This window comes from Schistocerca americana, chromosome 4 (genome assembly GCF_021461395.2).
Source record: "Schistocerca americana isolate TAMUIC-IGC-003095 chromosome 4, iqSchAmer2.1, whole genome shotgun sequence".
NCBI lineage: Eukaryota > Metazoa > Arthropoda > Insecta > Orthoptera > Acrididae > Schistocerca > Schistocerca americana.
In genome coordinates this window covers 539,011,986-539,037,826 of record NC_060122.1, presented here as the reverse complement: position 1 = coordinate 539,037,826, position 25,841 = coordinate 539,011,986, and the positions used below count along the sequence as shown (strand labels likewise).

Sequence of the window (25,841 nt, the reverse complement as noted above, 5' to 3'; positions counted from 1 at the left end):
CTAGTGTGGTGTGGCCAGAGCTCTCATGTAGAGTTGTTTCCTAGGGCATCCCTTTTGAAAGGGCTAATGTAGCTCTACCGTTTCTAGAAATAGTGGTAAATCTTAAAATAAAAGCAGTAGTTTTTTGTAGTTTCATATAATTCTTTCATGGTGTTCCTTATCCCTGAGTCCTTCCACTTCATGTTCCTTTTATTATTATTCTGTATCAATCTCCATGATGTCTTTATAGCTAACAGCAGCTGCACTGAAGATAAGAATGTCAGGCTTTTCCACTAGTATGTAATATTAACCTGAATTCTGGCAGAGGTTTCTACCCTAGAGGACACTGCTGCGAAATCATAAAACTCCCTACAACGTTTTATAAAACTTAAGATACAAAGAATTGACATCTTTCCAAATGACCCCTCTTCTTTGTGTAGCTAAATAACTTTTCTGGTATTCGTATGCTATGTTATTCATTTAACTTTGTCTTACCCACACAAGTTTCCGGAAGTTTAGCTTATCAAGCTCTTTTTGTTGCTTGTGTTTGCAGACAACCCTCCCAAGCTTTTGTTTCGTTTTGTGTGTTCATGGTCCCACAAGACACTAGGGAAGTTAATATCCTCAGAGATAGAACAGTGCTTGCTTAGGTGTCACAAAAAAATAGTATCATAAGATCCCCATTCTCAAAGACACACCACATACTACAGTCACACCTCACAGTTGGTGCTGAAATATGCCCAGAACTTACAGTACGAAAGGACGTTCAGCAATTACCAATCCACGGCTCGGGAATTCCAGATTTGCCAAACCTACATGTACGCAGCAAGGCTGGTGGAGATCTTGAGGCAAAGGCAGGAAGATTTTAGACTTAAAGTTCAGAGGGGGCCTGGAAAGGGGAAGGGGGATCTGTGAGTTCCTGGAGGAGTAGTAGTATTAGTAGATGATGAAAATGGTTTCATGACACAGCAGGAGGTAACTGAGTAACCCCTCAGTGAGCAACACATTTAAGAAAGAACAATATTAGAATGAGCTTTCTTTGTAAGACATGTTACGTGTTAACTAATGCAGACTTGGACTCGGCAAAACTGTTATTAGTATCGCTTTGCCTGATATCCTGCATTATATCAAACCACAAATCATGTGATTTTGCAACATTTTACTCTGTTCAGCGATAGAAAACATTGGAAACAAAACTGTGATCATTTGCAAATCTTAACCCTGATTTCCTGCCATCAATCATCACTTGAAACAATATGAGGTGCTTAGAGTACAGACTATGCCCAAAATGCGAAACCACTGAATAGAGAACCCCCAAACAAATAAAAAGCAACAGAGGTGATCTGCAAAAATGAATATCAAAATGTTCTTTTGTGTGCGTAACAAACTGCATGATACAGAGTGTTCCTGGCCAAAGGACATTTAATAACAATAATTATTCCTGAGGAATTACTTCCCTAATTGCATTATTTATAAAAACAAGCAGTGGATACTGTGGTGCAACAGTGCTTCAGGAGAAGTCTTGAGGCTGGTTGGCTTTTTTATGCCTAAAAATGGAGTCATACCCATCCCCCTATCTACATTATTCAGCCAATTTGGCATTAGTAGTTTTCTTTGATTTCTAAGAAAACATGATACTGGTTCACTATTGACGTTGGAAGAAGTCACTGACCCCCTGGTAAGTGGTCCAGACTGATACACTTCAGATGTGTTCCAAAGATTCACAAATAAAATGTACTGATGCAGGAAATTATTACATAGAAATGGAATTAATTTTTATGTACTGTTTTAGGTGAACACTATTTAGAGGGCAGAATCTCACAAAAAACTGTAGTAAGACAAATGACACTGGGCATGGCTCAAAGCTGTTAGATGGTGGTTTCGTTGGCTGGTGTAATTTTACCAGTAGGTACTGGATTTGGATCATACTAGATGCAACCATATGTGTTTCTGTACACACATTCCAGGAACTTTGTGTAGAAACTGTATAGTTTTATAACAATCCCTCTTCCTGGAACGAAACTTTCTGTGGGCAGCAGTGTGTGTGTGTGTGTGTGTGTGTGTGTGTGTGTGTGTGTGTGTGTGTGTGTGCGCGCGTGCGCCATAGTGACAGGTGAATATGGGGTTTAGTTGTGGACGTTTGCCTTTATGTGAACAGTACACACTGTCCTACAAATTGCCACGCTTCTGTAGCCATGTGAAATTGCTTCATCACACTTGAAGTATGATCCAGAAGTCAAAGTACTTGAACCGTGTGGTTCATAATGAAACAAACAAAACTGAACAAATGCTGAGATTTTCCCCTTGAAAAGCTTGCAGCTAGTTTCCTTATTCAGTGTCTAGTCATGTCATCGATGTTGCATTAAACTGCTATATTATGCATACCACCGAGGTAAATCATGTGAGACAGCTCTTCACCAACTCATTGGGAAGGTGGAAAAAACATTTCACTTCCAAGAAATAGCTCTCTGCATCTTCCTGGATATTGAGGGGGGGGGGGGAGGGGCGGCCTTCAGTAACCTTAGATTCCATGGTAAGGGCAGCAGAGGTGCATTACCTGGGGACCACTATGCATAGATGAACCAGGGCCATGCTTAGTGAAAGGAAGGTTGAGGCTACCATGATGAACGAAAAGATGGTAATTAACACCATTAGAGGCTACCCACAAAGAGGGGTTTTGTCTCCTCTATTGTGGAATCTAGTGGTGAACGAACGCAATGAGGAACTAAATTCTAGACAATGCTTCTGCCAAGGGTACGCAGATGACCTTGTCATAGTAATACTTGGCAAATTCACTGACAGTTAGGAATATGGCATGAGGAGGATCTGAGAGTTAATCCTAAGAAGACTGTTGTGGTGCAATTTACGAGGAGACATATTCAACACTCAAGTTGGAATCTAAAGCTCTTCGATGAAACTCTACCAGTGAAGAGGATAGTGAAATATCTAGGGGTAACCTTGGATGAGAAGCTAACTTGGACCCCTCACATTAAGAGCATCTGCTCCAAGGCAGAAAGTACTCTAGTGAGTACTAAGAGGGCTTGTGGCAAAAACTGGGACCTAAGTCCCAGGGATACACACTGGATATACACCACAGTGATTAGACCTACGATTTCGTACGGGGCCATAGTGTGGTGGAAGAAGGTAGAACAGCAGGTTGCTGCTAATGAGCTTGCTAAGGTTGCAGAGATTGGCCTGCTTAGCCATAACGAGTGGAATTAGCAGCACACCAACTGCTGGGATGGAAGCCATGCTGGATATGCCTCCACTTCACCTGTGGGTCAAGATGGAGGTAGCAGCTGGGCCACGCAGACTTAAAACTGGCAAAAAACTGGGTCTTATTCAGATATCCAGAATCACACACTAACATAGTGGGTGAGGTAAATATAGGAATGGCTGGGAAATGCCTGCTGACTATATAACAACTCCCAACTGCTTCGACAAGCCTTGCAACATAATAATTGGAAGTAGGGAGCAGTGGGAAAAAACAGTTAGACACCATACGGAGAACATCGTTTGGTTCACCGATGGGTCGAAAACAGATAAAGGCATTGGAGCAGGGGTGTACAGGGTTCAGCCAAGACTGGAGAGCATCATGTCTCTAGGAAAACTGGCCTCTGTATTCCAAGCTGAAATTACTGCAATCAGGGTATGTGCGGAGGAGAATATGCATAGGTGCTACAATGACCGTAGCATCTACATCTATTCTGAGAGCCAGGCAGCCCTGAAATCATTGGCAGCTCCTGCAACAAGATCTAAGATTGTTGCAGATTGCCACAGGGCTCTGGTGGAGCTAGGGGACAGCAATAGGGTAAACCTAGTGTGGGTCCCTGGCCACTCAGGGATCTGTGACAATAAACAAGCTGATACATTGGCTAGGATGGGGGCATTAACTCCATTTATTGGACCAGAAACTGTCCTGACAATCACCAAGGCTATGATCAAATAAGAACTACGGAACTGGCTTAGGAAACAGCATGTAGGATATTGGTCCAAGGTCCAGAAACAAAAACATGGTAAGGTAATGATGCCCAAGCCATGTTTTAAAAGAAGCTCTGTAATCCTGGGATTGAACAGGAAAGAGATCAAACTCGTGACTGGACTGATGACCAGCCATGGAAATTTCAAAAAACACCTATACACAATGGGTATAATGAAAGAGGACCCTAAATGTAGGTTCTATGATGAGGGTATAGAAACTGCATCACACCCAGTTTCAAATGCATGGCATTGGAGAGTAAAAGATACAGAATCTTCGGGACAACTAGACCTGATGAAATTCTGTCTAGTAAAAAACTGGTAGAGGGACTCCTTGCACCATTTAAGGGTACTGCTTTGCTTTACTAGATGCACAGAGAGCGATATCGCACAATACCCCTAGTTTCGGTGCAGGCAGTGGTGGGTCAGAACCAAGCTGTTTTAGCTTCCCTGTTAAAATCAATCAATGAAGCAAACAAACTGTGATATTTCTTACTTTCTTCTCTCATAACTGTTTATTGGACCAATGTAGAGCTAGCGAACTTGGCAAAAGGTCAAGAGACAACTGAATTGCTTTAGAACTGTGTGGCTGTTACGAAACTATACATGCCCTGATCTTCAGTAGAGGCCTTCTTTCATGTAAGAAACTTAGGCAGTGGAAAGTTGGTGGAAACGGCTACAGTAATTTTGATCTTTACTATAAGAGAATACCCAGAATTCCCCCTCCCAAAGGCAGGCCCTAAGTACATTCATGCTGATCCAGTACGTTTTAATGTCTTAAAACACTGTTTGGGGATATGACCCAAAGCTAATTTCTGTGGAACAGTTTGTTTGTAACTGTTAGTGGATGATTTCATCTTAAATCATACAGGTCATGCAGCTTGTGGTCATGAATTTATGTGGAAAAATGTATATTACACCTCTAAATCATAAATGTTAAGAAATAAAGTATTTTCTTTTTATCTTAATTTTCGTAAATAGTACAGTCCTTTGAAAAATGTATATTTTGTAAATAACTCTTAAAACAGTAGAAACAAAAAAATATGACTAATAAACCAAGAGTACTCTAAACCTGGCAGATGTTCTGCGTTGCAGCTCCCTCTTACTGTATTGAAATGTAGTTAACATCTGCACACTTCTGGGCTTCCTGTAACTTAAGACAAAAATACAAATTTAAGTTAATTTTTCCACATAATTTTTTTTTTTTTTTTTTCTGATTTGGGAAGTTGCAGAATGGTATCTTCCGTCATATTGCCAGTTACTACTGATGTAATTGTAAATCCCATTTTCTCTGCTCCAGCTATCTGTGTCACATGAGTATTTATTACTAAAAATTGCATTTTTGTGAGTTTTTAAGAATTATTTACTTGAAAACCCCCATCTGAAAACTTTCAGGAATTAAACAAAATGTTGTTTGGTTCTCTATGCGGGCACTACTCAGGAGGAAATCATTATAGGAGAACAGAAACTGGAATTCTACACATCAGAGTGTGGAATGTCATATCCCTTAATCGGGCAGGTAGGTTAGAAAATTTAAAAAGGAAAATGGATAGGTTAAAGTTATAGTGGGAATTGGTGAAGTTTGGTGGCAGGGGGAACAGGACTTCTGGTCAAGTGAATAAGGCTTATAATACAAAATCAAATGGGGTAATGCAGGGGTAGGTTTAATAATAAGTACAAAATAGGGATGCAGATAAACTAATGTGAACAGCTTAGCAAACTAATCATTGTAGCCAAGATAGACACAAAACCTGTACTCACCACTGTAGTAAAAGCCTATATGCCAACTAGCTCTGCAGATGAGGAGATTGAGGAAATGTATGATGAGATAAAAGAAATTATTCAGATAGTTAAGGGAGCCAAAAATTTAATAGTCATGGAGGACTGGAATTTGATAGTAGGAAATGGCAGAGAACGAAAAGTAGTAGATGAATATGGGCTGTGGGAAAGAAATGAGAGGAAGTCGCCGGGTAGAATTTTGCACAGAGCATAATTTAATAATATCTAATAGTTGGTTTAAGAATCGTGAGAGAACGTTTTATACTTGGAAGAGACCTGGAGATACCAGAGGATTTCAGATTGAGTATATCATGGTTAGACAGAGATTTAGCAACAAGATTTTAAATTGTAAGACACTTCCAGGGGCAGATGTGGACTCTGACCACAATTTATTGGTTACAAGCTCTAGATTAAAACTGAAGAAACTCCAAAAAGGTAGGAATTTAAGAAGATGGGACCTGATAAACTGAAAGAACCAGTGGTCGTAGAGTGTTTCAGAGAGTGTTAGGAAACAATTGACAAAAACAGGGGAAAGAAATATAGTAGAAGAAGAATGGGTAGCTTTGATGGACGAAATAGTAAAGGCAGCAGAGGATCAAATAAGTATAAAGATGAGGACTAGTAGAAATCCTTGGGTCACAAGAGATATTGAATTTAATTGATGAAAGGAGAAAATATAAAAATGCAGCCAGTGAAGCAGGTGAAAACGAATAAAAAGTCTCAAAAAGTAGATAAACAGGAAGTGCAGAATGGATAAGTAGGGATGGCTAGAGGACAAATGTAAGAATGTAGAAACATATATCACTATGAATAAGATAAAAATTAGAGAAACCTTTTGAGAAAACAATCACCTCTATGAATATCAACAGCTCAGATGGAAAACCAGTCCTAAGCAAAGAAGGGAAAGAAAGGTGGAAGAAGTATATAGAGGGTCGAAGTTAAGGAAAGCCAAAGCTACGTTTGTAGCCTTTGTAGTAGACTTACAGAAAGCTTTTGACAATTTTGACTGGAATACTCTCTTTCAAATTCTAAAGGTGGCAGGGGTAAAATGCTGGGAGTGAAAGGCTATTTACAATTTGTACAATAACCAAATGGCAGTTATGAGAGTTGAGGGGCACGAAAAGGAAGCAGTGTTTGAGAAGGGAGTGAGAAGGATTGTAGCCTATGCCCAATGGTATTCAGCCTGTATGTTGAGCAAGCAGTAAAGGAAACAAAAGAAAAATTTAGAGTAGGAATTAAAGTTCAGGGAGAAGAAATAAAAACTTTGAGGTTTGTTGATGACATTGTAATTCTGTCGGACAGCAAAAGACCTTGAAGAGCAGTTGAATGCAATGGACACTGTCTTGAGTGGAGAATATAAGATGAACATCAACAAAAGCAAAAAAAGGTTTATGGAATGTAGTCGAATTAAATCAGGTGATGCGGAGGGAATTAGATAAGGGACTGAGACACTTAAAGTAATAAAGGAGTTCTGCTATTTGGAGAGCAAAATAACTGATGGTCTAAGTAAGACGAATATAAAATATTGACTGGCAATGGCAAGAAAAGCATTTCTGAAGAAGAAAAATTTGTTAACATAGAGTATAGATCTAGGGGCAGGAAGTCATTTCTGAAAATATTTGTATGGAGTATAGCCATGTATGGAAGTGAAACATGGAAGGTAAATAGTTTATACAAGAAGAGAATAAAAGCTTTCGAAATGCTGTGCTGCAGAATGCTGAAAATAAGATGGGATATAAATAATGAGGAGGTACTGAAGGGAACTGGGGAGGAAAGGAATTTGTGACACAACTTGACTAGAAACTGGGATCTGTTGGTAGGACGTTCCGAGACATCAAGGTATCACCAGTTTAGTATTGGTGGGAAGTGCGGCAGGTAAAAATCATAGAGGGGGGACAAAGAGATGAATATGCTAAGCAGATTCAGAAGAATGTAGGTTGCCGTAGTTATTCGGAGATGAAGAGGCTTGTACAGGAGAGGTTAGCACGGAGAGCTGCATCAAAGCAGTTTCTGTACTGAAGACGACGATGAAGACAATGACATTGTTTGGTTAATATGTTAGTAGTCAGTGCAAACACAGTGGGCAATATTTTTCTATGTAAATTGTTAAAAATATTTTAACATTCTGCATATTTCACATCACTGAATTTAGAGTGTAAAATTTGTATGTTGGCACCACTGTCTTCAGTGCTCTTCTGTCCCTTTTCCCCCCTAAGGTAAGTCTTTCCGCTCCCGGGATAGGAATGACTCCTTACCCTCTCCCTTAAAACCCACATCCTTTTGTCTTTCCCTCTCCTTCCCTCTTTCCTGATGAGGCAACAGTTTGTTGCGAAAGCTTGAATTTCGTGTGTATGTTTGTGTTTGTTTGTGTGTCTATCGACCTGCCAGCACTTTCGTTCGGTAAGTCACATCATCTTTGTTTTTTATATATATATATATATATATAGACACACACACACACACACACACACACTCCTGGAAATGGAAAAAAGAACACATTGACACCGGTGTGTCAGACCCACCATACTTGCTCCGGACACTGCGAGAGGGCTGTACAAGCAATGATCACACGCACAGCACAGCGGACGCACCAGGAACCGCGGTGTTGGCCGTCGAATGGTGCTAGCTGCGCAGCATTTGTGCACTGCCGCCGTCAGTGTCAGCCAGTTTGCCGTGGCATACGGAGCTCCATCGCAGTCTTTAACACTGGTAGCATGCCGCGACAGCGTGGACGTGAACCGTATGTGCAGTTGACGAACTTTGAGCGAGGGCGTATAGTGGGCGTGCGGGAGGCCGGGTGGACGTACCGCCGAATTGCTCAACACGTGGGGCGTGAGGTCTCCACAGTACATCGATGTTGTCGCCAGTGGTCGGCGGAAGGTGCACGTGCCCGTCGACATGGGACCGGACCGCAGCGACGCACGGATGCACGCCAAGACCGTAGGATCCTACGCAGTGCCGTAGGGGACCGCACCGCCACTTCCCAGCAAATTAGGGACACTGTTGCTCCTGGGGTATCGGCGAGGACCATTCGCAACCGTCTCCATGAAGCTGGGCTACGGTCCCGCACACTGTTAGGCCGTCTTCCGCTCACACCCCAACATCGTGCAGCCCGCCTCCAGTGGTGTCGCGACAGGCATGAATGGAGGGACGAATGGAGACGTGTCGTCTTCAGCGATGAGAGTCGCTTCTGCCTTGGTGCCAATGATGGTCGTATGCGTGTTTGGCGCCGTGCAGGTGAGCGCCACAATCAGGACTGGATACGACCGAGGCACACAGGGCCAACACCCGGCATCATGGTGTGGGGAGCGATCTCCTACACTGGTCGTACACCACTGGTGATCGTCGAGGGGACACTGAATAGTGCACGGTACATCCAAACCGTCATCGAACCCATCGTTCTACCATTCCTAGACCGGCAAGGGAACTTGCTGGTCCAACAGGACAATGCACGTCCGCATGTATCCCGTGCCACCCAACGTGCTCTAGAAGGTGTAAGTCAACTACCCTGGCCAGCAAGATCTCCGGATCTGTCCCCCATTGAGCGTGTTTGGGACTGGATGAAGCGTCGTCTCACGCGGTCTGCACGTCCAGCACGAACGCTGGTCCAACTGAGGCGCCAGGTGGAAATGGCATGGCAAGCCGTTCCACAGGACTACATCCAGCATCTCTACGATCGTCTCCATGGGAGAATAGCAGCCTGCATTGCTGCGAAAGGTGGATATACACTGTACTAGTGCCGACATTGTGCATGCTCTGTTGCCTGTGTCTATGTGCCTGTGGTTCTGTCAGTGTGATCATGTGATGTATCTGACCGCAGGAATGTGTCAATAAAGTTTCCCCTTCCTGGGACAATGAATTCACGGTGTTCTTATTTCAATTTCCAGGAGTATATATATATATATATATATATATATATATATATATATATATATATATATATATATATATATATATATATATATATATATATATATGTGTCTGTATGTGTGGATGGATATGTGCGTGTGTGCGAGTGTATACCTGTCCTTTTTTCCCCCTAAGGTAAGTCTTTCCGCTCCCGGGATTGGAATGACTCCTTACCCTCTCCCTTAAAACCCACTTCCTTTCGTCTTCCCCTCTCCTTCCCTCTTTCCTGATGAGGCAACAGTTTGTTGCGAAAGCTTGAATTTTGTGTGTATGTTTGTGTTTGTTTGTGTGTCTATCGACCTGCCAGCGCTTTTGTTCGGTAAGTCACCTCATCTTTGTTTTTTTTATATATATATATATATATATATATATATATATATATATATATATATATATATATATATATATATATATATATATAATGGAAGGAAACATTCCACGTGGGAAAAATTATATATAAAAACAAAGATGAGGTGACTTACCGAACAAAAGCGCTGGCAGGTCGATAGACACACAAACACACACACAAAATTCAAGCTTTCGCAACAAACTGTTGCCTCATCAGGAAAGAGGGAAGGAGAGGGGAAGACGAAAGGAAGTGGGTTTTAAGGGAGAGGGTAAGGAGTCATTCCAATCCCGGGAGCGGAAAGACTTACCTTAGGGGGAAAAAAAGACAGGTATACACTCGCACACACGCACATATCCATCCACACATACAGACACAAGCAGACATATTTAAAGACAAAGAGTTTGGGCAGAGATGTCAGTCGAGGCAGAAGTGTAGAGGCAAAGAAGTTGTTGAAAGACAGGTGAGGTATGAGTGGCGGCAACTTGAAATTAGCGGAGATTGAGGCCTGGCGGATGACGAGAAGAGAGGATATACTGAAGGGCAAGTTCCCATCTCCGGAGTTCGGATAGGTTGGTGTTGGTGGGAAGTATCCAGATAACCCGGACGGTGTAACACTGTGCCAAGATGTGCTGGCTGTGCACCAAGGCATGTTTAGCCACAGGGTGATCCTCATTACCAACAAACACTGTCTGCCTGTGTCCATTCATGCGAATGGACAGTTTGTTGCTGGTCATTCCCACATAGAATGCATCACAGTGTAGGCAGGTCAGTTGGTAAATCACGTGAGTGCTTTCACACGTGGCTCTGCCTTTGATCGTGTACACCTTCCGGGTTACAGGACTGGAGTAGGTGGTGGTGGGAGGGTGCATGGGACAGGTTTTGCACCGGGGGCAGTTACAAGGATAGGGGCCAGAGGGTAGGGAAGGTGGCTTGGGGATTTCATAGGGATGAACTAACAGGTTACAAAGGTTAGGTGGACGGCGGAAAGACACTCTTGGCAGAGTGGGGAGGATTTCATGAAGGATGGATCTCATTTCAGGGCAGGATTTGAGGAAGTCGTATCCCTGCTGGAGAGCCACATTCAGAGCCTGGTCCAGTCCCGGAAAGTATCCTGTCACAAGTGGGGCACTTTTGTGGTTCTTCTGTGGGGGATTCTGGGTTTGAGGGGACGAGGAAGTGGCTCTGGTTATTTGCTTCTGTACCAGGTCGGGAGGGTAGTTGCGGGATGCGAAAGCTTTTTTCAGGTTGTTGGTGTAATGATTCAGGGATTCCGGACTGGAGCAGATTCGTTTGCCACGAAGACCTAGGCTGTAGGGAAGGGACCGTTTGATGTGGGATGGGTGGCAGCTGTCATAATGGAGGTACTGTTGCTTGTTGGTGGGTTTGATGTGGACGGACGTGTGAAGTTGGCCATTGGACAGGTGGAGGTCAACGTCAAGGAAAGTGGCATGGGATTTGGAGTAGGACCAGGTGAAACTGATGGAACCAAAGGAGTTGAGGTTGGAGAGGAAGTTCTGGAGTTCTTCTTCACTGTGAGTCCAGATCATGAAGATGTCATCAATAAATCTGTACCAAACTTTGGGTTGGCAGACTTGGGTAACCAAGAAGGCTTCCTCTAAGCGACCCATGAATAGGTTGGCGTACGAGGGGGCCATCCTGGTGCCCATGGCTGTTCCCTTTAATTGTTGGTATGTCTGGCCCTCAAAAGTGAAGAAGTTGTGGGTCAGGATGAAGCTGGCTAAGGTGATGAGGAAAGAGGTTTTAGGTAGGGTGGCAGGTGATCGGCGTGAAAGGAAATGCTCCATCGCAGCGAGGCCCTGGACGTGCGGAATATTTGTGTATAAGGACGTGGCATCAATGGTTACAAGGATGGTTTCCGGGGGTAACAGATTGGGTAAGGATTCCAGGCGTTCAAGGAAGTGGTTGGTGTCCTTGATGAAGGATGGGAGACTATATACCTGTCCTTTTTTCCCCCTAAGGTAAGTCTTTCCGCTCCCGGGATTGGAATGACTCCTTACCCTCTCCCTTAAAACCCACTTCCTTTCGTCTTCCCCTCGCCTTCCCTCTTTCCTGATGAGGCAACAGTTTGTTGCGAAAGCTTGAATTTTGTGTGTGTGTTTGTGTTTGTTTGTGTGTCTATCGACCTGCCAGCGCTTTTGTTCGTATATATATATATATATATATATATATATATATACACACACACACACCATTCTGAATAGAGTTTTATGTTTGGTTTGGAAGACTTTTTGTTAGATACAATGTCAGTGAGAAAATACGGTAGTGAAAGAGTGAGGTGTGTGGACTATGATTTAGACACAAGAAGAAAAGTGAAACACTTCAGTTGTTGGAAATCTTTCAGAGGTATTGCAGAAATACCTTGGTTCTCAAGTAATGATATTAGCATCACATCCATTGTGTAGGAATTGTTACTTCGAGAAGAAATTCAGTGACAGCCCACCTGAACAATCACCATAGCCCAAATGTGAAATTGAAGAAGACAGTGCAGATGTTCCTGGGAGTGAAGTTGTTGATGCATTGAATGTTTGCATTTCTGCTGTAGCCACAACTATATCCCCCTTAAATGTCCAGGAAAGGTAAGAAGCACAAGGAGAAAACAATATGTAAAAAGAAAAGTGGAAGAAATTGAAAAGAATTTTACAGAAGCAACATCTCCAAAACTTTGTAAGGTGTATAATGCAGATGCATTTGGTGCAGAACATGAAGATAGTAATATGTGCATGAAATGTGATGTGTGGTTTCAAAACCTAAATAGTGCTATCTCAGCATATGGACTAGCTACTCAAAGCGTTAGTACAGAAATACATACTCACTTCTTCAGATTATTTGATTTCAAAATCCAATAAAATATAGAACGAGCAAGGTATTTGGGCATGCCCGGATTCTTACTGTGGGCATCTGTTGCAAGATAATACACTTACTGTTGCACTGGACTATTACCTAAGTGGTGACAAAAATTGCAGCAGGCGAAGTCCTAACCAGGTAGGTGCCATCTCTGTTTAGTGATAATGGGGGGGGGGGGGGGAGTTAGAAAGGTGTAAAGATATATAACAAGAGCAATAAGAGAAGGATGTCTCCTAATGAAAAAGGAGAACCAGGATTTAAAAACTGGTCTCACAAAATTCTACTCCTCATGACCAAAATGGGTAAAATGCCAGCCAGTGAAGGAAGCATGCACATTTATTTACTGCACTAATTTGAAACTTGTTTGTTTCGCCATAAGCAGTGACACAGAAAAAAGTATAGAGATGGACCCAATGCTTTTGTGTATGTCTCAAGAGTCGCAAGATAAATGTTGGTTGTGGGTGTGTGCAGTGTGTCCTGGTATTGAAGTGATGACTGTTGAAGCATTGCACCTTCAATATACTGAAAATGACATAACCTATGCATTGAGGGAGGGAGAAGAGTTGGTGAAAAAGACAGTAGAGTCATAGGAGTTGGTTACAGAGGTTAGGCATTGGGTCATGAAAGGAATAGCTCATCATAATATCTGCAGGATTTAGAGACTGGCCATACTGACACATTAGTTCTTCATTTTGGCTTTGCTAAGAATTGGTCTGTTGCTTCACAGGAAGAAATTGAGTGACCAATGACAAACATCACTGGTATCAGTATTCACATGTGTTGCTCACTTCCTTGTAACATCACACGGTTTTGCAATTGTCAGTAATGATCTTATTCATGACATAGCGCTTGCATGCTACGCTGTCAGCATGATAATTAATGACAGTCGTGCAGTTTTCTAAACATGTGTATGTGACTGATGGTGCAGTATCTCATTTTAAAAACCACTTTCAGCTTCGAGTTTGGTTAAAACTGTAGTACACGAATTAGGACAAAAAATGGACCGGTCATGGAAAAAGTGCATGTGATGGGGTACGAGGTCTCCGTAAACATCTTGCAACAAGATTTAATTTCTAGCATGAGACTGTTAATGCTATGAGAGATGCTACTGAAATTGTACACACCATATCGACATTAGTAACAAACATGTAACTCTTAATTCTGACTGAAAGTACATTAAGGGAATTCCGTTAGAAAAAGAGAAGAGTGGTCTATGTAGCCTGTGGTAGGAATTCAATAAAGTCATTACTGGGTTGCATCATGGAGTGGCATATACATTGCAAGAATGGTTCTCCACAAAATGCAGCCTGTTACTGTCTGTTAAATGTAGAGACCACAGTATACCTTAGAAAACTTTGTACTGAACCACTTCATTTCTTGTGTACATGACAATCAGTGGTGGGTGGAACAGATAATAAGTCTCTCTCATGAGCTGCAAGATATAACAATCTTCTTTATGACACCTCATGGTTCTGCTAATGGCCATCATCAAAAGATCAGTGTGCAGTTCCCATTTTCCATGCACAGCTGTTGTTGGATCATCCTTGTCTGTGTGCAAATTCAGCTCATCTCTAAAAGTTCAAAGAGAAGCAGATGAAAAAAACAAATGAACTCTTTTCGACAGTGCTGTGTTGGTTGTTACATTGTAGGTAATTTTAATTTGTGGAAAGTCATGAAGAAGTAAAATCATGACAGAAGACAGTAATAGTTTGTGAATAATATAATAAAAAGAAAAATGAGTATAAATATGCTCTATATCTCATTTTTGTTATAAAATGCTTTCAAACAAAATTGTGAATTGTTTCCCCACTTGCATATATTGCTGTAAAGTAATTGTTTTGGTTCATAAATGCCAGTTTTGCATAACAGTTACTTAAAATCACCAATCAGTTTAAATATTTGTCCATGATTTTTTTGAGCTAGGTCTACCTAAAAAATTTCTCTCGTTTTGTACAGACAAGTATTGCGTACTCTGATTGGTCATTCCCTAAGTACAATGACCTATTAACATACCATGAAATTTTTAGAACATTTATGATAGGAGTTTTGGAGAAAATAATGTCTAAATAACCAAAAAATTTAAGATTCGTTCATCTTTATGAACAAATATTTTGACAGTTTAAGAATTATGTGCAGTAATGTCATAGCTGACAGCAGTGCTTCAATTTTATCATTTCTCAAGACAGTTAACATCCAATGACTATTCATATTTTCAAAACATAGTTTTGAAATTCGCAAAATGTTACAAATTTTCATAGTTTTTTTTTAAAAAAAAACTCAGAAGTGTGTATGTATTAATCATGTTTCAAATTATTGGGAACAAAGTATTCATTGAAAATAAATTCAAATCTCTCTTACTTTGTTACAATGTTTCAATTTTCCCTTTTGTTATAACATTTTCACAAATACCCTCATTTAGAGAGGTCTGTAGTGTTTTAACAAATCAGAAAATCAAAATATTGTAGTTTTGGAGAGTATCATGTGGAACTTCAACATGTATTTTTTCAGCTAACTTTAAAACAGTGATGTGACACATTCACTCTTGACCTTTATGATTTGAGATGAAATCGCCTTAGCTAGTTCGAGTACTGCAAAAAATTATGCCGATACTGCGTTTCATGCATTGTACAAATACATGGAAATATGGGTAACAAGGTGACTACTATACCTTAAAATGAAAAAGCACACTTTGTCTTAATATTAATTTTCCTATAAAATACATAAAAAATGATTTTAAAGGCTGATGACTGGATGAACCCCAGTGTGTTGTATTACAGAGGTATTTACACTTGCAAATATACCATCCAAATCAGGGATTCAGTGAATAGTGCCGCAGTCAGCAGAGGTTAGGAACACTTATTGTGTCATCTCGGAGAGTAAATAAACTTATTAACCTCTAATGTGTTCAGAATGTCATTTGTTGTTGGAAGGCAAAATCTAACATTTCTAAGTAGTTTCATTGTGAATTAAGAATGGTGTCCTTTTATGCAAATTATGAATTCCCTGCCCAATAAAATCCACCAGAAGCAGGAATTTTATATGAAAGCTGTAGGAAAAGTTTGATAGCAGTTACTATTGTTACTGTTGTAACGTAATAAGTAATGCTGATTGTACAATGGATACTTCTTGTGCTGGTGAAGACACATGTGAACTATATATACAGTAACTGTGGTAACGGTGTGTGTCCATTTCCCTTCATTCATTTCTAATAAAATGCTCTTAATCTGTTTTTGTTAGGACTTAACTAGATGATGAATTAATTTCCTCTCCAGCTAAAGTACTGTACAGTACTTGGTAGTTATGACATGCTAATTAAAGTACAGGGTGTTTATAACTAAACTTTTGTTAATGTAGGTTAATTCTTACAGAGAAGAAAACAGCAACCAGCCACTATGAATACTGCTATTTATTTAGGTAAATAGCGTCATTACTGGTTTCGAACCGGACAGTTCAAAAAATGGCTCTGAGCACTATGGGACTCAACTGCTGAGGTCATTAGTCCCCTAGAACTTAGAACTAGTTAAACCTAACTAACCTAAGGACAACACAAACATCCATGCCCGAGGCAGGATTCGAACCTGCGACCGTAGCGGTCCTGCGGTTCCAGACTGCAGCGCCTTTAACCGCACGGCCACTTCGGCCGGTGAACTGGACAGTTCATCATCAGACGGCTGTTCACATGATTTTCAAGATACACTTTACATTATCGTGCGTTTTCGATTTTTATTATTCCACTGTGATGAAGTATTTTTGGTGTGTTGTTGCCCTACGGTAGAAAAACAGTGTTAGAAGTGCCCTATGTGAAAATAACTAACCGTCTGATGATGAACTTTCCAGTTCGAAACCGGTAACGGCGCTGTTTACCTAAATAAATAGCAGTATTCATAGTGGTTGGTTGCTGTTTTCTTCTCTGTAAGAATTAACCTACATTAATTGTACACGCCCACGGTCTCACCATGTCAGTTTTAGAGAAAATAGCATTAAACTTTGTTACTTCAAAGCCCCTCCCCCATGAGAAATGATTGATCATAGGACAGTGAAAATTTTTCGAAATGTTTGTAAGAACATGTACAAGAGAGGTAACGAATAAACTATTGAAAGAAACACATTTTAATTTCCACATCAGAGGGTAACATTTGTTAATTGTGTAACACAGTTAAATTTCAGGTTACAAGTATTGCTCAGTGTGAGGAGCATCTGTATCCAAAATAGCCTGGAACTGCACTAGAGGTTGTTCTACAGCTGCCCAAAATAATGGTGGGCCATGGAATGTTTAGCTGTCATGATACAGCATGTGCACTGCTTGAAGATCACACATTGCATCCAGCATTCTCAGCTGTGGGAAAGTAACTTCAACAATTAGTGGCACAATTGGCCACCAGCCTCCCCAAGGAGCAATTTCCAAATCACCATTTAATTCAAAGTTCCAAATCATTTTCTTCAGTGCTGGTGCAGAAAGAGGACCTCACCTGTTCCTTTAGTGTATTTGCAATGAGCAGCAGTGCTGTTGCTGTTTTGATAAAAATGCCGTAAGAGTAAAGCTGTGCTCATCTTGTCTAGACCCATGTTGACTGTTCGCAACTTTAATGCACACTGATACCTGTTTCAACCCTACGTCGCTGTACCAGTACAGGTGCCCAGTGGAAAGCCGTGACTTTAACACTACTTACAATGCAAATCTGCAGCTCAATCTGAACAGCATTCTTATAAAGTTGGGTACCCATATGGTAAATAGTTTCCAATCTAGATTGGTTCAGATTAGAACCACTCTGTATATCATATTTTAAGTGATTTTTTATATGAAGTTTGAAACAGCTTATTGTGGTGGAGAAGCCCCGAACTGACAAAAATTATGCAGACTTTATTTCACTGAAAATAAACTATACAGGTCTTTACTGAACATTGGCTGTCTCCACTCATTCTGAATGAAGTAGTGTGCTGAAACACTGCTTATGTGTATATTTGCATTCCGTAGCATGTCACAAAAGTTATTTCAGTACACTGTTTCTTGTATTATGATTGGAAGATAACTAACGATTTGTTGAAACCAGTTGTGGTGTGAAGCTGTGTTGCTGTAACATCGAGTGTGCCAAGGTGGTGGGTTTTTTTTTTTCAAGACAGTGTGCAGAGAAACTTTGTGAAAACAGCATGTCTTGTTGTTTTTGACGTCCTATTATGATCCTCTTTATCTTTTAAGGAGAAAGGTGATTGTTTGTAATTTTCCATATTCTCTGAAGCGTGGAAGAAATACAAGCGAATCTTGAGATTCAAATATTTACCAGTTTTTGTGCTTTGTGCATATAATTATGAAAAAGAAAAGCTTTGTCCAGACTTTTGTAAAAGCCTTTTAGTTCCCCAAAACAACCACCACCGCGTCATCAAAACGGGAAAAGGATTTATGAGAGAATCGAAGAAGATATAGGACGCAAACAAAAGAAATCATTTACTGGATCCTCATTACTTTATCCTGTAGGAAGGAAACTGGAGGAACCCACAATGTACCTCCAGAATTTTAATAAATGTTGTAGGATGATGTCAAATATGTCACCCCCTGTGATTACAAATTGTTGTTTCTATTGTTGTTCTGTTTCCAGTAGGTATGGTTTTCTGTTTTTCGTCCTTTCATCATTTAATCAGTTCTCAATTATTCCTTCACTCTGTTTTGTTCAGTGCCACTTCCTGGTATTTTCAACCTCTGTCCTGACCCCCATGACATGCCACATGATGCTTCTGTGAAGTTTTGTACTGCCCATCAAAGAGTTTGCAGCTGAATATTGTGTATTACTTGGCTCTTAACAAGCAGTGGATATTGTTTTCATTGTGGTCTTCAGTCTGAATATTGGTTTGATGCAGCTCTCCATACTACTGTATCCTGTGCAAGCCTCTTCATCTGCAAATAACTACTGCAACCTACATCCTTTTGAACCCACTTATTGTATTCATTTCTCTGTCTCCTTACACAATTATAACCACCCTCCTTCCCTCCAATACTAAATTGATGGTCCCTTGGTGTCTCAGAACATGTTCTATCAAGCAATCACTTCTTTTAGTAAGTAGTGCCACAAATTTCTTTTCTTCCCATTTCTATTCAGTACCTCCTCATCAGTTACCTGACCTACTCATCACATCTTCAGCATTTTTCTGTAGTTCAGACATTTTAGGTGACCAGTGGCAAGGACAACAGTAAAATGAAGACTTTTCACATGCAAGATACTGTATAATATATTCCAGTGAAATATTTGTATTTCCTTTCTCTAAATAAACATTTTCATAATTTAACTCTTAAAGAATGATATTACTTAACTTGCATATGTCGTGTTAATTTTTCAGAAATTTTTGGAACATTCTGACCAAAACAAAAGTGGAGATATCAGCTTAGCTGAGTTCATCCACTACGTAAGGGAACATGAGAAGAATCTGAGATTACAATTCTCAAGCCTGGATAAAAATAAAGATGGTAAGTTGAATGTATGTTAATATTGAATGTTGACCTAGGTGGTGAGATTTTTATAACTACTTTCTGGAGTGAAATTTAGGCTACCGGAAGTCCATATCTCGTTTATTTATAATGTACTAGTAAATCTACTTTGGTGGCATAGCCAAGTTACAAGTTTAGCCAATGAATTTGTGCCACTTACTGAGTTGACATTTCCAGTCTTACATTAAACATTCTAATTCATGTCATAACAGAGTAATTTTTATATATAAGCAGTTCAACTCTTTCCCAGTGTAGTTTATGTTCGTTGCTTGGTACAAGATGTGCTTGATAGTGTCAGTTTAATCAGTGCTGTACTGTTCATGACCCTGTTGTTTAATATTATATGCAAAAATGAAAATGAGGCCTGCGGTGTGTCCTTTTATCTGAAGTGTAGTGCCCACATTTTTTTTACATTTTTTTTTACATTTTTTTTTAATTACAGAAGTGAATTTTGCTGGCAGAAGGTAATCTAGTTTAGTCATTTCTCTGATGGTGATTATGGAAAACCCTTTCTGTAACATGATAAAGAAATGAGAAGATAACCTCTCATTGCATAAATAAAGCACTAAACAAGAAGCCATACATTACATCTTATTTTTCTCAAGTTAAATTCTTTAAGTCTCATTTGCTAGCTCTCTTTATTTGGAATTGCTGTTGCTACATAATTCTTTTGTGTTGATTACATTAAAGAGCAAAAAACTGCTACTTACCAGTTAGTTGCAGACACATACACAAAAAGGACAGAAATTATACATTTATTTGGAAAATTACTCATCTCCTCAGCTCCAACGAGACACAACTGTGTTTCATTTCCTCTCATACTAGATGACGATCAGCGAGAACTAGTGTTTATGACAGCTGTTGTTTGTGTACGCCTGTTACTGTTCAATAAGCAAAATTATTTCCTCCATGAAATCATATTTTTGTTTCAATTAACTTTTTGTTTTACTGTATTTTAAAACAATTTTTCTTGAATCTTGTAGTGGATGTACTGTACAGGAACCCTGATATCTGTTTACTCATTCTTTTCCTGTCGAAGAAGGGAGGATGAAGACAGTAATTCTCTTATATTATTAGCATATAATTGTGTGGATCCCCCCAGGGGGTCCACAACTCTTTTGTGGATACGTGCGTAGCGAGCACGGGACCCCGAGCTAATGTGGCCCTCCTTCCTTTCCGGGCTGCATACCCTCCCTTTCCGCATCCTTCCCTGTCCCCCATCTTCGCCCCCCCCCCCCTCACCTCTGGCTCTTTCCTTCCCTTTCTCCCCCTCTGGGAGTATGGTTTGTGCCTACGTCCGGAGACGGACGCTCATTAATTTAACGCATTCTTTGCCTTCCCTGCTTGTATGTCTTCATCCTTCCTTTGTCCTTCTCTTTTCCTTACCTCTTCTCTTTACCCTTTTCTCCGCTGCGGCGTTTGAGACCTCTCTTCTTTCCTTTCGCTTTCCTTGTTTTTCCCTTTCTCTTTCTTCCTCCCTGTGCGTGTCTGAAGGCCGACCCACGCATTTTCGTGCGTAGCCGGTGACGGGGTAACGCGTAATTCCCCGCCCCGGGTAGACAGGTAGGACACGTACGTACCCCCTGGTACCGGCCAGGCCCAGGGAGGGGTGATTACCCGAGCTGATACCTTCCGAAAGTGCCGATTGGTCCCTCCGTCCGTTTGTCGGGAGGTGTGACCTGAGGTGTGAACAATCACCTAAGGCGGGAGTGCCCTCAGAGAGGGCTCCCACAAGGGAGGAGCACGCCATCGGAGACGCCGGTAATCATGGGGGATTCTTCCGCAATGGTTTCCTCACCTTCCACTATGTCTGCTCACAAGCGTAAGTTCGCTGAGTCTCAGCCACAGACAGTTTTTCCATCATTGCCACAGTTCCTTGTTGTTTTTTGGTCTGACGAAGGTCACGACTTCTCCATGATCAATCCTTTCATTATTCAGAAAGGTGTCGACGCAATTGCAGGTCCTTGAAAGTCTTGTTCCAGATTACGGAATGGCACCTTGTTGTTAGAAACAGTGTGCCCTCCAGGCACAAAAATTGCTGCGTACTTCACTGCTCCACACCTTCCCTGTCCGGGTTGAAGCTCACCGCACTTCAAATTCCTCGCGTGGAGTTGTTTATACACGCTCCTTCGATGGATTGTCTGACGAAGAAATTCAGCACTACCTGTCTGACCAGGGCGTAACCCCTGTTCATAGAATTATGAAAAGGGTTGACACGAAGATCATTCCAACCCGCACTGTCTTCTTGATATTTGACAAAGTTCAACTCCCATCGAAAATCAAAGCAGGCTATGAGATAATTTCCGTTCGCCCTTACGTCCCAAACCCTACGCGTTGCTATCGATGTCAGCGGTTCAATCACACCAGCCAGTCCTGTTCCAATCCGGCCAAATGTGTTACGTGTGGCAAGGATGCCCATGGGGGTGCTTGTCCACCTCCATCCCCTCGCTGCATCAACTGTATGGGTGACCACGCTGCTTCCTCTCGAGATTGCCCCGTTTTTAAGGACGATAAGCTCATCCAGGAAATTAGGGTGAAGGAAAAGGTGTCGACCTTTGCTGCTCGAAAATTATTCGCCAGTCGACAGCCCACCGTGCCTCAGACAGGAAAATACAGCACTGTCCTTGCTTCTCCTCGGCCAACAAAGGAGGCGGCCACGCAGACTTGCGACCTCACCTTTAGTGCCACGGTCGTCAGATCGGCCAGCGCAAAGATCGCCCGTTCAACCTCACCACTTTCGCCTGCCCGCTCTGTGGCTCACCCTTCATCGGGTTCTGCTAAATCTCGAGCCCAAAAGTCGGACACCAAGATTTCGAAAAAAGAGCATACTCGTGAAGAATTTTTACGTACCCAACTTCACAACCATTGGTTCCTCCTCCATCTAAACATCATGTTTCCAAGAAGGCTACTAAGAAACCCAGTTCATCTACTTCTCCGCCAAGGCGTGTCCCATCTACAGCACCACCTGGCAGAAATCGCCCTCGGTCGTCTTCTGTGTCGCTGAGGCGCACTGCTGGCGGCCGATCAACCGGCCGATCGCTGGTGGCAGGAGCTGCTCCAGAACAACCTATGGATCAGGATCTTCTGCCTTTGGCTGAATGCCATTCCATGCAGTTGGTCGCAAGCTTTGAGCAGTCGATGAGTTGACAGCAACCTTGATCATATTCCTCCATTTTCTGTTCACCCTATGTCCATTATCCACTGGAATATCCGCGGCATTCGAGCCAATCGGGATGAATTGTCGATCCTCTTACGTTCCTACTCGCCGGTCATATTTTGTCTTCAGGAAACAAAGCTGCGTCCCCGTGACCGCTTTGTTCTCCCCCATTTTCAGTCCGTCCGATATGATCTCCCTTCTGTTGAAGGCACTCCAGCCCATGGAGGACTCATGATTCTTCTCCATGATACTCTCCATTACCACCCAATCCACTTAAACACTTCCTTCCAAGCTGTCGCTGTCCGTCTTTCCCTTTCTGGATATACCTTTTCTCTTTGTACTGTATACATTCCATCGTCCACACCAATCGCACGAGCTGATCTCCTTCATCTTCTTGGTCAGCTTCCACCCCCCTATTTGCTGGTTGGGGACTTCAATGCCCACCACCCGCTTTGGGGATCTCCACATCCTTGTCCTCGTGGCTCACTATTGCTAGACGTCTTCCACCAGTTGGATCTAGTTTGCATCAACACTGGGGTCCCTACATTTTTATCTGCCTCCATGACAAATTTCTCTCACTTGGACCTTTCCGTCGGTACTGTTCCCCTAGCTCGGCACTTCGAATGGTTCGCCCTTGACGATACACACTCATGTGACCACTTTCTATGTGTCCTTAGACTGCAGCCTCAACTGCCATATATGCACCCGCGACGCTGGAAGTTTGCCCAAGCCGATTGGACACTTTTTTCGTCTCTAGCGACATTCAATGACCGTCACTTTCCCAGCGTCGACGATGAGGTCACGCATATTACCGACATTATGCTTACAGCTGTGGAACGTTCAATACCACGCACCTCCGAATTGCCCCGGCGCCCCCCAGTTCCTAGGTGGAACGAGGCGTGCCGTGACGCAATACGTGAGCGGCGACGTGCTCTACGCGTTTTCCGCCACCATCCTACTTTGGCCAACTGTATCCGCTATAAGCAGTTCCGAGCACGATGCCGTCGCGTCATCCGCGATAGCAAGAAGGCAAGCTGGAAATTCTTTATTAGCTCATTTAACACCTTCACTCCCTCCTCGGAAGTTTGGAGTCGGCTTAGACAGTTATCAGGCGCGCCTAGTTTCTCCCCGGTCTCTGGGCTCACTTTCGCGCATGATACATTAGTGGACCCCGTCGCAATTTCTAACTCATTGGGTTAGCACTTTGCTGAGATTTCGAGCTCTTCAAATTACCCGCCAGTGTTTCTCCCGAAGAAACGTGCAGCGGAAGTGCGACCTCTTGCTTTCTCCTCTCAAAATCGCGAAAGCTACAATACTGTTTTCTCCATGCGGGAACTCCAACATGCACTCTCTTCTTCTCGCTCCTCCGCCCCAGGACCGGATGGCATCCACGTCCAAATGTTGCTGCATTTACCAACCCATAGTCTGCGTTACCTCCTTCGCCTTTATAGTCGAATTTGGACTGACAGTACTTTTCCCAGACGATGGCGGGAAGCTATCATCGTTCCTGTTCCGAAACCTGGAAAGGACAAACATCTCCCCTTCAGCTATCGCCCCATTTCTCTCACGAGTAGTGTCTGTAAGGTTTTGGAGCGTATGGTGAATTACCGTTTAGCGTGGTGGCTGGAATCCCGCAGTCTTTTAACACCTGCCCAATGCGGATTCCGAAAGCATCGTTCTGCAGTTGACCATCTTGTTGCTCTCTCCACTTATATCATGAACAATTTTCTCCGGAAACGCCAAACAGTAGCAATATTTTTTGATCTGGAGAGAGCATACGATACCTGTTGGAGGACAGGCATCCTCCGCACACTGTTCTCTTGGGGCTTTCGAGGTCGGCTGCCCCTTTTTCTTCGCGAATTAATGGCAGAGCGCACATTTAGGGTGCGGGTGAACACTACTCTCTCCCGTACTTTCTCCCAAGAAAACGGGGTATCCCAGGGCTCCGTGCTGAGTGTTGTACTGTTTGCCATTGCCATAAATCCGATTATGGATTGTCTCCTTCCTGATGTCTCGGGCTCCCTCTTCGTGGATGATTTTGCGATCTACCACAGCTCTCAACGGACCAGCCTTCTTGAATGACGCCTTCAAGGATGTCTCGATCGCCTCCACTCTTGGAGCATCGAAACCGGCTTCCGTTTTTCTCCCAGTAAGACCGTTTGTGTTAATTTTTGGCAACGTAAGGAATTTCTCCCACCCTCCTTACATCTAGGACCTGTCAACCTTCCATTTTCGGACGTCGCTAAATTCTTGGGTCTTATGTTTGACAGAAAACTGTGCTGGTCCTCCCACGTTTCCTATCTTTCAGCTCGCTGTCTGCGATCCCTCAACACCCTCCGTGTCCTGAATGGTACCTCCTGGTGAGCAGACCGAGTGGTCCTTCTCCGCCTCTATCGTGCCTTAGTGTGCTCGAAATTGGGCTATAGTTTACTCCTCTGCTCGGCCGTCTATTCTTTTGCGTCTAGACTCTATCCACCACCGTGGATTACGTTTAGTGTCTGGAGCTTTTTACACCAGCCCTTGTAGTGTAGTGTAACGACTTAAGTTTTTTATAACCGATTTTCGTTTGATATATGACCATGTGCAGACTTGTCACCTACGTCGGTTACAACCCACTTCAAAATGATTTATATTCTTTTTAAATTGTCATAGAATGGTTCTTGAACGAAACTGTAAAACATCAGTTGAGTCGTATGCAAAGAATTACATCACTTGGGCCAATTGGTTTTCGTAAACTTTTTCGATTTAAATTTCGTTTGTTTCTCCTCAGAAATTATATTGACACACGTTATCTTGATTTAATCGATATCAGAATCACACATTGAATAAACCTTTGAGATTCAAAGTTTCGATGAACGCTGTCAGAATTCAATAATCTTGTCAAATATATTATTAATCCGTTCACATAATTCTTCATAAATAAATCCTCAGAACACGTGTTTCAACTTTAGTAGCAGCCACTATTTTATTAGCTTTCTACACATACAGATGTGAACTTGACCGTTGACAAACTAGGACTGACTTTTCACTAAGATTAAGCTCTCTATGACGTCATTGTTGTACAAAAAGAGTACAAAAAAATTCATTTTTAATTTTTAGAAGCACGACGCAACAACTCGGTTCCAGAATTTTCTGTTGCTCTTTGGCTGTCGACCTGCGACGTATAGTGGCCAGCAATTTCCTCTCTGGTCGCGGCAGCGAAGATGCTGTCTCCGTTCGTTGCGCCGCCCTCTCAGTACATGAAACATAAAAAAAATACAAAACTTTTAGATAATTCACAGCTCTTACAAATATTAAGAAAAATACATAAACAAAACTAAATTAAACTTATATTCACCTGCAAACTG

General features: G+C 42.0%; 1 protein-coding gene across 1 annotated transcript in view; it reads left to right on the top strand.

Annotated features, from left to right (window-relative positions):
* Positions 1–25,841, top strand: part of LOC124612665 (calcium-binding mitochondrial carrier protein SCaMC-2) — a 243,834-nt gene that overhangs the window by 5,643 nt on the left and 212,350 nt on the right. The window contains exon 2 of the mRNA XM_047140989.1: positions 19,190–19,316. Coding sequence (XP_046996945.1) covers positions 19,190–19,316 — 127 coding nt within the window. The remainder of the gene's footprint in view (positions 1–19,189; positions 19,317–25,841) is intronic.